General features: G+C 36.5%; 2 protein-coding genes across 2 annotated transcripts in view; one reads left to right on the top strand and one right to left on the bottom strand.

The window, feature by feature from the left end:
* CBG13916 overlaps positions 1–7,362 on the bottom strand; it is a gene marked incomplete at both ends in the record, with an annotated part of 13,746 nt that extends 6,384 nt beyond the window's left edge. Inside the window, 14 exon segments of the mRNA XM_002634765.1 lie at positions 930–957; positions 962–1,018; positions 1,023–1,121; positions 1,182–1,349; positions 1,352–1,394; positions 2,257–2,334; positions 3,463–3,793; positions 4,653–4,784; positions 5,634–5,894; positions 6,570–6,581; positions 6,736–6,881; positions 6,924–7,023; positions 7,083–7,178; positions 7,233–7,362. Of these exon segments, the coding sequence (XP_002634811.1) occupies positions 930–957; positions 962–1,018; positions 1,023–1,121; positions 1,182–1,349; positions 1,352–1,394; positions 2,257–2,334; positions 3,463–3,793; positions 4,653–4,784; positions 5,634–5,894; positions 6,570–6,581; positions 6,736–6,881; positions 6,924–7,023; positions 7,083–7,178; positions 7,233–7,362 (1,681 nt within the window).
* Positions 7,363–10,397: 3,035 nt separating this feature from the next.
* Positions 10,398–14,743, top strand: part of Cbr-ubxn-2 — a gene marked incomplete at both ends in the record, with an annotated part of 10,153 nt that continues 5,807 nt past the window's right edge. The window contains 7 exons of the mRNA XM_045236312.1: positions 10,398–10,427; positions 10,495–10,569; positions 10,793–10,930; positions 11,165–11,241; positions 12,697–12,814; positions 13,099–13,170; positions 13,955–14,180. Of these exons, the coding sequence (XP_045095300.1) occupies positions 10,398–10,427; positions 10,495–10,569; positions 10,793–10,930; positions 11,165–11,241; positions 12,697–12,814; positions 13,099–13,170; positions 13,955–14,180 (736 nt within the window). The remainder of the gene's footprint in view (positions 10,428–10,494; positions 10,570–10,792; positions 10,931–11,164; positions 11,242–12,696; positions 12,815–13,098; positions 13,171–13,954; positions 14,181–14,743) is intronic.

Here is a 14,743-nt window from a genome sequence, read left to right on the forward strand (position 1 = left end):
GNNGNCCAATCTCAACATCAAAGTTCGATTCTTTCGAGAGCCCAATATTTTTTGCTTTTTTTACCTGTCATTTTGACACTACTTTAATGCTTCTAGGACCATTTTGAAGTAGTTTTCCAATTTTTGGGTTTATTTTTTGATGACTTCAGGCTCTTTTCTCTCCTCTCGGAAATCACTTTTGCACTTCCAATTTCCCCAATTTCCTTCATGAATTTCTGATGATTGTTTTCAGGTTTTTTTTGGGGTGTTGAAAACTTAAAAATGTAATGTTTTCTAGAGAAATAGGTTCCAATTTCTCAAAGACTCTCGCCGAGTCGGGAGTCCCCGACGACTCTATTTTCATTTTATTGCCAGAATTTTACGGGCGCCGTGCCATTTTTATTGCTCCTCTCTTCTCCAGGAAACTCACTCCCAAGGAGAATAAGAAGGACGGCGGAGGCTAAATGGAAAAGAAGATGGGGAAGAAAAAATATAAGGAGAAAGGAGAAGGAATAAATAGAGTAAACGATGTTTTTATGACTTGGGGAACATGGCTTTAGGGGAAAATTCTATAAAAAAGATCGAGAATTTAGAAAATACAGCTTAAAAACTAGCTAACGGGAACTATACCAAAATGACAAGTAAACAAAGCAACAAATATTGGGCCCACAAAAGAATCGAACTTTGGTGATGAGATTGACAGTCAGGAGTGTTAGCCACTAGGCCAAGGGTGCAAGGCGCGGCGCGCCCACCAAAGGCGTACAAGAGGGTGGTGGCGAGGCGCCACTGGCGCCCACCCAGGTAGCAGCGGCCGCTCTCCCTTTCTTGTACACCCTTGGTGGCGCCGACGCGCCACTGCACGTGTAGCCTAGTGGCGAACACTCTCGAATACCAATCTCAACACCAAAGTTCAATTCCTTCAAAGGTTTAATATTTTTTGCTTTTTTTACCAGTTATTTTGATACTATTTTTGTTTTTCTAGCACAATTAAAAGTAGTTTTTCAATTTTTTGGGGGGATTTTTTTTGGCTCTTTAGAATTTACCTGCTGCATCAAACAATTCTCATCCTCTGGCGCACAATGACAAAACATGATACTCTCCACCAACGCGAATGGAACATACATTGAGAATCGTTGAAGACTCTGAAGCAAATGTCGTCGTTGAAGACTCTAAAGCAATAGTGTCCAATAGAGCACACTTACCGCCGCACACTCCTCTCGTTTACACGTGGCAGTGGCTGAGCAACGGACCCGAAGCTCTCCAAGATGCCAGCGACACTCATCGACGGATTCGCAGCGACGGATGGCATCGGGGCACGAGGATCCTGGAAAATTTGAATTTTTGCACTTTTTGGAAATTATAAAATCAATTTTTGTGTTGAAAAATTTAAGTTAGGAAAACTCGGAGGATTCGCTCTATTGCACTTTCCAAGGCTATTTTTATACTAAAAATTGTTTCTAGTCGTGAGAAACTGGTCGTCAGAGACCGTGAGATTACTCTTTTCGCTCAGAATAACTTAATTTTTTGAGATATGGCTTCATTTTGCACGATACTTCATAAAAATAGCAAAAATAGATCTTAAAATCTGAAAGTTGTCTTTTAAAAAGCCTAGAAGCGATTTCAAATCTACTAAACATACAAAAAAAGAAGCAAAAAAAGATTGGCCCTAGGAAGAAATCGAACCCGGGTCTTGAGATTGCAAGCCAGCAGTGTTAGCCACTAGGCCAAGTGTGTGCGACGCCACCAAGGGCGTTCAAAACAAGAATGGCGGCGCCTCCGCCGCCACCAAAATCCGCGCTCTCTTAACGCACTCGGTCGCCTTAACCTCAGTGTGCACTATGGCGCAGTGACAACGCTTTTGGCTACCAATCTAGAGGTCAGGGGTTCGATTCCTCTTGTGGGCAAACTGTAGCCAATCCATTTTTGCTTCTTTTTGAAGCCCTTTCTTACCCTCCTCATCGCCTTGAAACCCAGCTGTGGCCAATATGGGTAGTATAAATAGTGGTATTATTATGAATTTCATGTTCTTTTACATTTTCAAAAAATAATTTTTAGAAAAAAACTAGAATAAGGAAATAGAGAGAAAGTAAGACAATAACAACAACAACAACAGAAGGCGGGGGGCTCTTCAGAAGAAGGTGAAAAGTGGGCGTGGCCTATTTTTCCGAGGGAAAGAGAAAAGAGAGAAAACGGGAAAAAAAGTGCGACTCTTTTCTTGTCTTTTTCTCTGCGTCTCTTGCTCTCTCTCTAACTTTTTTGGGGGTCGAAAAATCACACCTTTTGTTTCTTTTTTTCAAAAAAAAAATTTTTTTCGAAAAAATTTTTTTTTGAAATACTTTTTGGGACCACAAAAAACTGGAAAAACGGCAAAAACCAAGGATTATCATGTTTTTTTGGTGTCTTATTCTAGGAGGGATCAACTTTTTTTTCTGGAAAAAAAAAAAAATTTTAAAATTTTTCAGCCAAAAAAAAATGTTTGGGACCCTGAAATTTTCTTGTCTCGAGCCTGAAAAGAGGACTTAAAAATCAAAATTCAAGTGCGAAAAATGGAAATAAGAGGGTCTTCGGTGGCGCCGCCACTTGAAACGACAACGACTATGATTAGCTTTTCAATTGAAGAAGTTCTTCGCTGTTTTGTTGGTTTTTTGTGTTTTGCTTGGCGGGAAATTTGAATTTGGTAGTTTCAAAAGATTTTCATTTTTTTCAGAAAAATTTTAAGCCAGAAACCACAAAAATCGGAGTAGAATTAGACGAGTTAGTTAATTTTTATGCGAAAAACAGAAAAACTACCGTAACTCGCACAGTTTTTGTCTAAGATTAAAATTTTTTACAGATTTAATTTTTGCAAAAGAAGAGCTTCAAAATGAGTATAATCATGACCTAGTTTTGAGATTTTTGAAATTTTGAATATTTTGGGTCTCACCACGAAAAAAAGTGAAATTTCAAAAATTTTAGGCATATGCTTTGTGTATGCTCATTTTGAAGCTTAAAAAATTTCAAATTGACCATAAAATGTTTTATTAGAAAAGCTCAAAAACTAGCCGAGATACGGTAGTTTTAGTGTTTTTCGTAGTGTGACCTAAAAATTCGAAATTTTCAGAATATTCAAAACTAGGTCGTGATTACATTCATTAAAACCGCCTTAAAACGCAAAATTCAAATCTTTTAAAATTTTTGAGTTTGAACCAAAACTAACCGAGATACGGTAGTTTTAGCGATTTCGTGGTGGGACCCAGAAGACGTGAAAATTCAAATTTTTCAAAGCTAGGTCTGATCATATTCATTTTGAAGCTCTTGACAAGCCAAATTCAAATTTATACAAACGTCTGAGTTCCCATGAATTTTCAAAAAGAAAAATTTGAAAATTGACTAAAATTTTGAAAAATAGCTTCAAAACCCCATAACTTTCTCAGTTTTCATCCGATTTTAAAGATTTTCTGTTTAAACTATCTGGAATTTTTCTATTTTCAAAAAAAACAATACTCACTAGCACTGGTCCTTTTGGGTTTGAACATTTCAGGCGTTTCTTTTTTGGGTCCTTGATATTCTTGCCACGCGTATCCCATCGTCGTCGTTGGCGGATCGATAACAGCCTTCAGCCGGAAGTTATTCTGTCTATATGATGTGTCTCGATGACGTGGCAATTGTGTCGCAGGTTGCGACCACCATGGAGGTACTGTAGTTGCGGGCGGAGCTCGAGGCGGAGGAGGTGAGCGTGTTGGAGGGGGTATTGTAGTTGTTGTAGTTGTAGTTGTGGTTGTAGGTCGAGGTGTAGTTGTGGTAGTTGTTGTGGTTGTGCTAGTCGTCGTAGGCACTTCCCGAAGAATGAGTTCTGAAAATTTCAGATTTGGGACCCAAAAAATTCTCAAAAAATGAAAATATCAACATAGCCATGATTATACTCACCTTAAAGTTTAAAAAATTTCAAATAAAACACAAAAAATGTCATTGAAATCGCTCGAAGAGTAACCGAGATACGGTAGTTTTAGTGTTTTTCGTAGTGGGACCCAAAAATTCGAAAATTTCAAAACTAGGTCATGTTTATATTCATTTTGAAGCTCATCAAATTTTGAGTTGAGCACAAAAAAATGCATCTAATTCGCTTTGAAACCAACGGAGATACTGTAGTTTTAGTGATTTTCGTGGTGGGACCCAAAAATTCGAAAATTTCAAAACTAGGTCATGTTTATATTCATTTTGAAGCTCATCAAATTTTGAGTTGAACACAAAAAAATTCATCTGATTCGCTTTGAAACCAACGGAGATACTGTAGTTTTAGTGATTTTCGTGGTGGGACCCAAAAATTCGAAAATTTCAGAACTAGGTCATGTTTATATTCATTTTGAAGCTCATCAAATTTTGAGTTGAACACAAAAAAATTCATCTGATTCGCTTTGAAACCAACGGAGATACTGTAGTTTTAGTGATTTTCGTGGTGGGACCTCAAATTTCTTCTCAAAAAAAGAACTTTTTAAAACATGGCCATGCTTATACTCATTTTGAAGTTCTTGACAAGACATACTAAAAATTTTGAGTTTCAGTTTGAAATTCTCAAAATTGACCAAGTTACGGTAGTTTATCTGATTTTTCCCCAAAAATTCTGGAAAAAAAAATTGTTTTTCTGATTTTTCCAGGATTTTCAGATCTTAAGTTTTGTCAGAAAACAATCTCACCATTCTGTTGTCGATTCTCATATCTTCGCTGATATTGCTCACTCATCATTCGTTGCTCATTCTCCCGATCTTCACGCGTCCGCTGAGCCAGCGTCTGGAGCACTGGGAATCGACCGGATTTTGAGATTTCGTCTGAAACAAAAAATACATTCATTAAAGAATATAAAAAAGCTAAAAAAATCACACATTTGAAGCCCAAAATCACAAAAATCGGATGAAAATGAGCAAAGTTAAGGGGTTTTGAATTTTTTTTTTTTTAATTTCCAAATATTTAAAGTTACTGTAACTTTTTGAATTTCCCGCCAATCGTATTGAAACATTGTTTTTTGAATTTTGGAGATCAAAAGCTTTAAATTGATTATAATCATGACCTAGTTTTGAAAATTTTGAAAATTGGTAATTTTTAAGGTCCCACCACGAAACTACCGTAACTCGGTTGTTTCTTGACCAAACCGAAAAATTTCAACAGTTTTGAGTTTTATTCATGAAAACGAATCGAATGAGTATACTCATGACCCAGTTTTATAAAATTTCAGATTTTAAGATTTTCAGGAACCAAAAATCGATATTTTGAAATTTTGTAAGCTATGTCATGATTATACTCATTTTGAAGCCCTTAACATTCCAAATTCAAAAATGGCAGAATTTCTTAGTTCCGACAAAAATAACCCAAGTTATGGTCATTTTACACTCAAAAAATGATTGGGAATCAAAAATTGAAATTTTCAAAATTTTTGAAACTAGGTCATGATTATACTCATTTTGAAGCTTGTAACATGGAAATGTCAAAAATGACAAAATTGTGAAGCTCCGAAAGAAATTGGTCAAATTATGACCAGTTTAGTTTTGAACTGTTCGGAAATAATTGGGCCCATTTTTAATTTTGACCTAATTTGCTTCTTTTCCAACCGTTTTTGATAGTTTTAGGTTCAAAAAATCAGAAATGTTCTGCTCATCCTTTTTAGATAAAAGAAAACTTACATATACATTTATTATAATTGGTATGCAACCGAATCCAATGGCAATCCGAAGAGTTTGACGAGGTACACTGGCAATCGCCCAAACCGGACCATGTTAGACCTTCGAAACTCTGCCAACACACTTCTCGATCCACCATTCGACACTGATTATCCTGGTCCACATCGCAGTTTTTTCGAAACATGGACCATAATTGAGCACAGGAGACATGTTTTAGGCACACTTGGTATAAAGCTGCATCACACGTTTTTTGAAGAATTGTCGATTTTGTGAGGTCTGAAAATGTGATTTCCAGCTTTGTTAGATGAAGAGCTTCAAAATGAGCCCAAACACGACTAGATTCGGTTAACTTTGAATTTCCGGGGATTTTTCGTGGTGGGACCCATAATATTGGAATTTTGAAATTTTTCAAAACTAGGTCATGATTATACTCATTTGAAAGGCCCTAACGTTGTTAACTTGAATCTATCAAAATTTTTTGATTTAGTTGGAAACTAAGCGAGTTACGGTAGTTTTCGTGATAAGACCCAATAAAATATGGAAATTTTCGAATTTCTCAAAACTAGGTCATGATTATACTCATTTTAAAGCTCTTAATTTGAAAAATTCAAATATGCAAACACTTCTGAGTGGGAACTAAAACTAAGCGAGTTACGGTAGTTTTTTTGATATTCGAGGTGGGACCCAAAAAAAAATGAAAATTTCAAAACTAGGTCATGATTATACTCGTTCGAACCGGGAAAACGTTCTAAATTAGAATCTAATACCATTTTTCAGTTTGGTTGAAAACTAAGCGAGTTACGGTACCTTTCGTATTCGAACCCAAAAAATTGGGGATTTTCAAAATTCTCCAAACTAGGTCATGGTTATACTCATTTCAAAACTCTTGAATAGCACATTTCAACTTTTTGAATATTTTTGAGTTACAGTAATTCTAACCTTTTTTGCAGTCTGAAAAATTTCAACACCCCATAACTGTCTTAATTTTTATCCGTTTTTCTTGATTTTTAGCTTAAAATGTGTCATTTTAAACGGGCTTTTTTTAAATATAACATTCATAATGAAAAACTGATTTTCAGGTAATTTAAGGCTCAAAAACGCTCACCACCACTCAGCTGCCGCTTCCACTGATGTATCTGATCAGCTACGGGCGTCCTTGTTGTTCGTCGTTTTTCACCGCCACCGAAAACTGGTTTCGGCACATTTTCAGACAAAATTTCAGCAGGTTTCGGTTTGATTTGCATGAGTTTTCTGGAAAAATTCGGATAAGAAAATTTTTTCGAAAATTTTTACCGATGCGAAATTTTGATCTCCTCTCCGACGTCTTTCAATTTACGTTCACAAGGGTGGTTCCAGATGATTTGGCGAAAAAAATCACATTCTTCGGAGAATCCTGAAATTTTGAAATTTTTGAAAAAAAAATTTTTTTAATTAAAAAAATTTTTTTTTTACCAATAGCTTCATAACATGTGCAGGTCTTTGTAGGAAAAGTGTCCCGTATCCGGTGCAAATGATAGACACAGTCGGATGGCGATGTTCCGGAGCATACTGTAATTTTAAAAAAAATCTCAATGGAGCGAATTTGCTGGTTCCAAGACCCACCATTCAATTCATAACCACAAGTTGTCTGAAACCGTTTCAGATGATGATTACACGTCTCGTTTCGTAGGCACGTCGATCGATAATGGAGGCAGCTATCGTAACATTCGAAGGATTCTGGAAAATAAAGGGGGCGGGGCTTAATTTTTAGGGGTCTTTGCTTACCAAGATATGAGTATAGTAGTAAGATCAGGAGAAAGTGTGACATGAGAGCTCATAGATGAGCCTTATCTGGAAAAATTACATTAAAAATGGAGATTTTCAAGACAAAAATCAAGGAAACATGGTTATCAAAGTTGCACGGATTTCTAAACTAGGTTACTATACACAGCGAAAAAATCAAAAGAAAATGAGAAGTTGAAAAAATCGAACCCGGGTCCTGAGATTAGTAGTTAAGCCTGTTACCGGTTGCGCCATGGGTGAGCGGCGCGTCTTCTCCCACCACAGGCGTACAGGAAGGTGAGGGCGCCGCCACCACCAAACTGCGCACCTATATCATTGCCCTCCACCACAAGAGACCCCCTTCTGTGCACCTGGCCGAGTAGCTAACAACCTTGTTTATGAATCTGACACGTCCTAGTTCAATTCCCCATGGCGCTAATTTCTTTTTGTTTTTTGTTTTGGCTATTGTTATGGTGTCTAGAAGCGTTATATGATAGCAGATATTAAAAATAAGCAAATTCTGAAGATTTTAAAGGAAAACAGCGTATAGTGGGGGTCTCGATTCCCAAGAAAAACGTCCCAATGGACCGATTGACACCAAGAGAGGGAGAGAGAGAGAAACCAAAAAAAAAGAAAAAAAAAGTTTTGCACATCTTTTCTATAAGAAGAAGCAAATTTTTTTGAAGAGGAGCCCACACACAGAGAGAGACCCCGGGCCCCATTTTTTTTTGAATGGAAACATTTTTGAAGTGTCTGTATGTCTGCGTCTCTTAATCTCGAAAATCTCTACTTTCTTCTTTTTATTCTGACACTTTTTTCTCTTTTTTTTTACTCTTTCACACATGCTTCTTCTTTTTTTGCGGGGGGTAACAAAAAAAAATTGTGAATCTCTCTTCTTTTTTCGATTCAGAAGAGAAAGAGGAGAGAAATTTCATGGTTTACCGAGTAGAAGGAAGATCTGAATTCTAGATTTTAACTCAATTTTTTTTCCCTAAAATTGAGAAAGTCTTGAAAAATGAGGTTCTGAGAGCTCTGAAACTGATTACCGCGCTCAGCACAAAAAGCAAAAGAGACTGAACCCCGGAAGGAATCGAACTTGGGTGATGAGATTGATAGACAGGGGTGTTAGCCACTAGGCCGCAGGTGAGTGGCGCCCACAGAGCGGCGGCCTCCACCCTCCTCCTCGCCGTCGCCGCCACCGAAAATGCCACCTTCCTATACGCACTCCACCACTTCTTCGATCTATGCACCCGTGGCTTACTGGCTAACAAAGCTTGTTTTGAAAAACACACTCTTGAGTTCAATTCCTCTGGGTAGTATTCTCTTTTTGTTTTCTTTTTAATTAATTTCTATACTGTCTAGACGGTGCCTGGGGGTTAAAAAGTGTGTTTTGCACTGAAAAACTTATCAAAAACCAAGAAAAATTGATGATAACAGGATGAAATATGCAATTTAAGGACAAAAATCCAAAGAAAGGGGTTAACATGAAGATGAAAAGCACATGTCTCGATTTTCAAGTGATCTCGGGCGGTTTGAAAATTGAAAATAGAGGGGTGAGAGAGTGTTTGGGATAGAGAGACGCAGAGAAATAGAGAAAGACAGTGTAACAAGGGGCAGGGACCCCACTAAAACTGAACAGTTGGCATTTTTACGGGGTAGGGGGGGGGGGGGGGAAGTTAGAAATCAGAGAGAAGAGATAGGGAATGCACTATTAATCAATTCTGGCATTTGAAAGCTGAGCAATCGGGGAAAATTGGAAAATAATGGAAAAAATTGAAAATTGAAATAGGAAATAAAGGTTTTTAGGACCCTCAAATACTTCAGAATAAATCCTAGGTTGGAATACACTTCATTGCTCATCCCCCAAGTCAGGCTCCACCCCCTTTCCCCAAAAGGGGCGGAGCTTAGAGTGTCTCCCAAGAGACGCCCAAAAATCGATTTTTCCAAGTTTTACAGACATTTTTGCGGATTCAAACTATTTTTATCGTGATTTTCAGCGAATTTCACACCTGAAAAATTGAAATTTTCAGGTTTTTCAAAAAAAAAATTTTTTTTATTAAAAAATTTTTTTTTGAAACAAATTCAAATTCTCTAATTTTCCATTTTTCTTGAATTTCCAATTTTTGTTCACCCATTTTCAATTTTCCCAGGGTTCTCCAATTAATTTTGACCCCAGTTTCCCCGCGTTTTCCCTTGTCCTAGGAGGTTGATGTTGCAAACGCGCTCCATTGAAAATTCCCCAAGATTTATTGAAAAACAACTATTCTGGACTATTTTTGAGGGTTTTAGGGTGATTTTTTGGATTTTAAAAGGTTCAAAATGCTAAAAATTGCTGAAAAAATCAATTTGAACCACGAAAATTGATTTTTGTAGGAATTTTTTGGGTTAAAAACGGTTCATAAGTCTTTTTCGGAAAGCAAAAGCATTTTTTAAATTTTTCTTGCAATTTCTCAGTTTTTAACAGTCATTTAAGTGTCCTAGGAGTCTTAAATATGATGAAAATGATCAAAGTTACAGAAACCCGGAAAAGTTGGCTACTGTAACCTGAAAAAATCGATTTTCGGCGGTTTTTCTGGGCAAAAATTTTTTTGAATATAATTTCTTAATTTTTATAATTTTCTCCTATTTTTTTCACCCCGAAAAAAACGCCGAAAATTAATGATTTTCAGCCAGTTCCAGTTTTCAGAAAAGATTACGGTCTGCAACGAAAAGTTGTGTGAAACACCGATGTGAACTTTTAATGCATTTTAAATTACGACACTTTAAACGATTTTTGGCGATTTTTGGCTCATTTTTGACCAATTTTCGCGCCGGAAACACCAATTTCGATGATTTTCCCATCAAAATCATCGTTTTCTCATCAAAAATCTATAATCATAAAAATCCAAGAAAAATGGCCTAAAATGCACCGGAAACGCCGGAAATCCATCATTTTTCCATTGAAATTCTCATTTTATCGCTTATTTCCGGGATTTTCTTCAATTTTTTGATTTTTTTTTGCAGAAAATGGATAGTAGTGGCGCCAGCTCGAGCAGGGTGAGGATGGAAAATCTGGAAAGAACTTTTTCTGGGAAAATCTTGATTTTATCTGAATTTTTTTCAGCAAATCGACGATGATATGGAGGTTGAGGAGCGAAGACAAGCGCCAGAGACACCCAAAAAGAAGAGAAATGAGAATGTACAATTTTCAGACAAAAATCTGAAAATTTCAGAATTTTTTTTTTCTAAAAATTCGATTTTCCGGGCTATAAATCTTTGAAAATCCTATTTTTAGTCATCAAAAACCTTTCAAAATCGCTATTTTCACCCCAAAAAAATGACTTTTCTTCCAATTGTTTGAAAAAAAAAATTTTTTTCAAAATTTTTCAAATTCCCGCCTAACCGCCCTCAAGCCTTTGAAGGAGCCACCAGAGGACTCGGACGACGAGGAGCAACGTGCCGAGCAGAACGGGACACGGAATTTTCCGGCGATTTTGTGGTCGAAACTCAAAAATCCGCCAAAGGATCGGCCGACGATCGATGTGTGGGAGTTTAAGATGGTAAGTAGGCTAAATTTGACTGAAAATTGCTGAAAATCACCTAAAAATTAGTGAAAATCCATGAAAAACACCCCCAAAATGTTCAAAAAGTCAATTTTCTGAAAAAAAATTTCAAAAAAAAAATTTTTTTTCGAATTTTCGAATTTTTCAAAAATTCCAAAAAATCGATTTTCCATGATTTTCAGCCTAAAATCCCTTTAAAAATTCGAAAAATGAGCCTAAAATCGTTTTCAGGACGGCGAATACTTGACAATGACGTTCACAGTGGATGGAGAGAAGTATCCAATGTATTTCACCCCGCGAAGCCCAGTGTAGGTGATTTTTGAGTTAATTTGGAGCATTTTGAGCCAAAAAACGCGATTTTAGAGCAAAAGTTGCGCTAGAAATGGTCCGAAATCGCTTGAAAATGGCCTAAAATAGGTTTAGACCGATTTCTGGCTAGTTTGGGCTGTTTTAAGCCAAATTTTGAATATTTTATGTTATTTTCAAGCTTTCTGAGTCAATTCGGAGCATTTTGAGCCGAAAAATCAGATTTTTGAGCAAAAATTACGCTAAAAATGACCTAAAACAAGAAAAATAGGTCTGGACCGACTACTGGCTAATTTGGGTCATTTTAAGCCGATTTTTGACAGTTTTTAGCCATTTTTGCACCATTTTGAGCCTATTTTTGAGCAAAAATACGTTGGGAACAGTCTAAAATAGGCCTAGATCGATTTGAAGTTATTTTAGATCATTTTCGCTCAATTTCGACTGATTTTGAACTATTTTAGGTCATTTTTAGCCACTTTAGAGCATTTTGAGCTGAAAAATCGGATTTTAGAGCAAAAATTACGCTAAAAATGACCTAAAACAAGAAAAATAGGTCTGGACCGACTACTGGCTAATTTGGGTCATTTTAAGCCGATTTTTGACAGTTTTTAGCCATTTTTGCACCATTTTGAGCCTATTTTTGAGCAAAAATACGTTGGGAACAGTCTAAAATAGGCCTAGATCGATTTGAAGTTATTTTAGATCATTTTCGCTCAATTTCGACTGATTTTGAACTATTTTAGGTCATTTTTAGCCACTTTAGAGCATTTTGAGCTGAAAAATCGGATTTTAGAGCAAAAATTACGCTGAAAATGGCTGAAAATGATCCAAAATATAAGCTTAGACTGATTTTTAGCCATTTCACATCAATTTTGCTCAATTTTAACCGATTTTTGACTATTTTAGGTCATTTTAATACACTTTTCAGCTATTTTGGGTCAATTTGAGCTGAAAAATCAGATTTTGGAGCAAAAATTAAGCTTAAAACGGTCTAAAGTAGCTCAAAATTGCCTAAAATAGACTTTGACCGATTTCAGGTCATTTTGAGTCATTTTGAGCCGAGTTTTGACAGTTTTCAGTCATTTTTGCATTATTTTGAGCTAAAAATCAGATTTTCCAGCGAAAATTACACTAAAAATTGCCTAAAATAGGCCTAAACGGTTTTACAGCAGTTTCAAGGCGTTTGCAGTTCGAAATTTGAATTTTCGAGTCAATTTTTTATATTTTTGGCTCGTTTTTGACCAATTTTTATTGTTTTTGCTTCAATTTGACCTTTAACAGATTTTGGAGCAAAAATTACGCTAAAAATGGTCTAAAATAGGCTTCAAGAGAGATTTAGCCGACTTTTTGACTATTTTTGCTCAATTTTGACCGATTTTGGCCAATTTTAGACGGTTTTAGGTCATTTTAAGCCCATTTTTAGCCCATTTCAGCCCCCTAAAACCCCCAAATTTCAGCGATTTCGAGATGCGTCGAAACTACTGGATCGCCCGCCACAATCCGCTGTGGAAATCGTTGCGATCGCGGATTTATTCGATTCCGAAGAGCACGACGATCAATCGACTCGTTTTTCATGTGAGAATTTTGGCGATTTTTGGCTGAAAATTGTGGAAAAACAGGGTTTTTGACCCAAAAATCGAAAAAATTGGCCAATTTTCACTGAAAAAGGTCATTTTTGACCCCAAAAACCCCAAAAATCGACCAATTTGGAGCTGAAAATGGTCAAATTTGACGATTCAGCTTTAAAAACGTAAGAAATGATCAATTTCTGGCTGAAAATGCTGAAAAACTAGCGATTTTGACCCCAAAACTGCAATTTTGAGCGATTGCTCATCTTAAAAAATTACATTCTCTCCCAGAATACCCCGGAATGCGAAGCGGAAGACTGTCTCATCGAGTTTCAATTCATCAAAAAGTGGAGTTGTAAACAGGTAAGCCGATTTTTGGCCATTTTCAGACAAATTTTCATGCTGAAAATGACAATTTTTGGCATTTTTAGCGTCAAAAATGACCCGAAAAGTGTTTAAAATCGTAATTTTGAGCCCCAAACGCTCGAAAAACCATGAAAAATGGTCTAGAATCGATTTTGGGTCTTTGGAATTTGAATTTCCCGCCGGTAGGCTGGCTTGGCGGGAATCCAAAATTTCAAATTTCTCAATATCGATTTTTGACACTTTTAGAGGGATTTTGAGCCATTTTCTGGTGTCTAAAACCAAGGAAAACAGTCTGAAATCGATTTTGAGAATTTGAAATTTGAATTTCCTGCCGCCAGTTTGGCTTGGCGGGAATTCGAATTTTGAAATTTTTAAAGTCAACGTTTGAGCATTTAGATGGATTCTAAGCCATTTTTAGATGTCTAAAACCATTAAAGTAGTCTAAAATCGATTTTGAAAATTTGAAATTTGAAATTCCCGCGCCTTCAACTTGGCTTGGCGGGAATTCAAATTTTCAAAACCTTAAATTCAATTTTTGAGCATTCAGGTGGATTTTGAGCCATTTTCAGATGTTTAAAATCGATTTCAAGCTCTTAAATTTGAATTTCCCGCCGACAGGCTGGCTTGGCGGGAATTCAAATTTCAAAACTTGAAATTCGATTTTTTACATTTTTAGAGTGATTTTCAGCCACTTTTTCCTTTTTAAAGTCATTTTAAGCCGTATTTTCTTAAAATTTAGGTCATTTTCAGCCAAAAAGTTCAAAAAACCCTCAATTTTCAGCTGGAATACACGATATGCCAGGAATGGAACCATCCCCAGCACCTTCGCCGCCTAATGTTCATGTTCAAACCATCGGAAATGTCGATTCACCTGGCATTTGGACCGTACGCCCATCCGAATCCACAACCAGAAGGCGCTGTCTGGCATAATCACCTCGCGGCGTGCGCTGATAATTTGCTGGAATTGGAGAGGGATTTCCGGAAGGACTGTGAGAACGCGTTGAATGGTAAGGGGAATAGCCGGAAAACGGGCATTTTGGGCGTTTAAATGAGCTAAAATACGCTAAAAATCGTCTTAAATTGAGCTAAAAACGAGCGTTTCAGCGTTAAGATAAGCTAAAAATGATGAAAAATCAAGGTTTTTAGCATTAAAATCATGAAAAATGGGTCTAAAATGGTCTAAAACCACCTGAAATTGAGCTAGAATCGATTCAAAATAAGCCTAAATAAGCTTAAAATGCTTAAAAATTAGCTAAAATATGGCTAGAATTGCCCAAAATGACTCAAAAATCGTGATTTTTCAGCGATTTTCATGTTTTATACCCCTGAAAATGTCATTTTTAGTGTCCAAAATCACATTTAAAGAGTCAAAAAACTAGGGTTTCTAGCGTCAAAATGAGCTAAAATGTGCCTAGAATCGTGTAGAACGACTCAAAATTGGTTCTGAAAGTCTCTAATTTGACTGTAATTGGTCCACAAAGACCTGAAAATGCGATTTTTAGCCATTTCGAGACATTTTTACCCCAAAAAATAATGATTTTAAGGCTCAAAATGCTCATTGTTGGCTCTA

Source organism: Caenorhabditis briggsae (assembly GCF_000004555.2).
Source record: "Caenorhabditis briggsae complete genome, chrIV, whole genome shotgun sequence".
Taxonomy (NCBI): Eukaryota; Metazoa; Nematoda; class Chromadorea; order Rhabditida; family Rhabditidae; genus Caenorhabditis; species Caenorhabditis briggsae.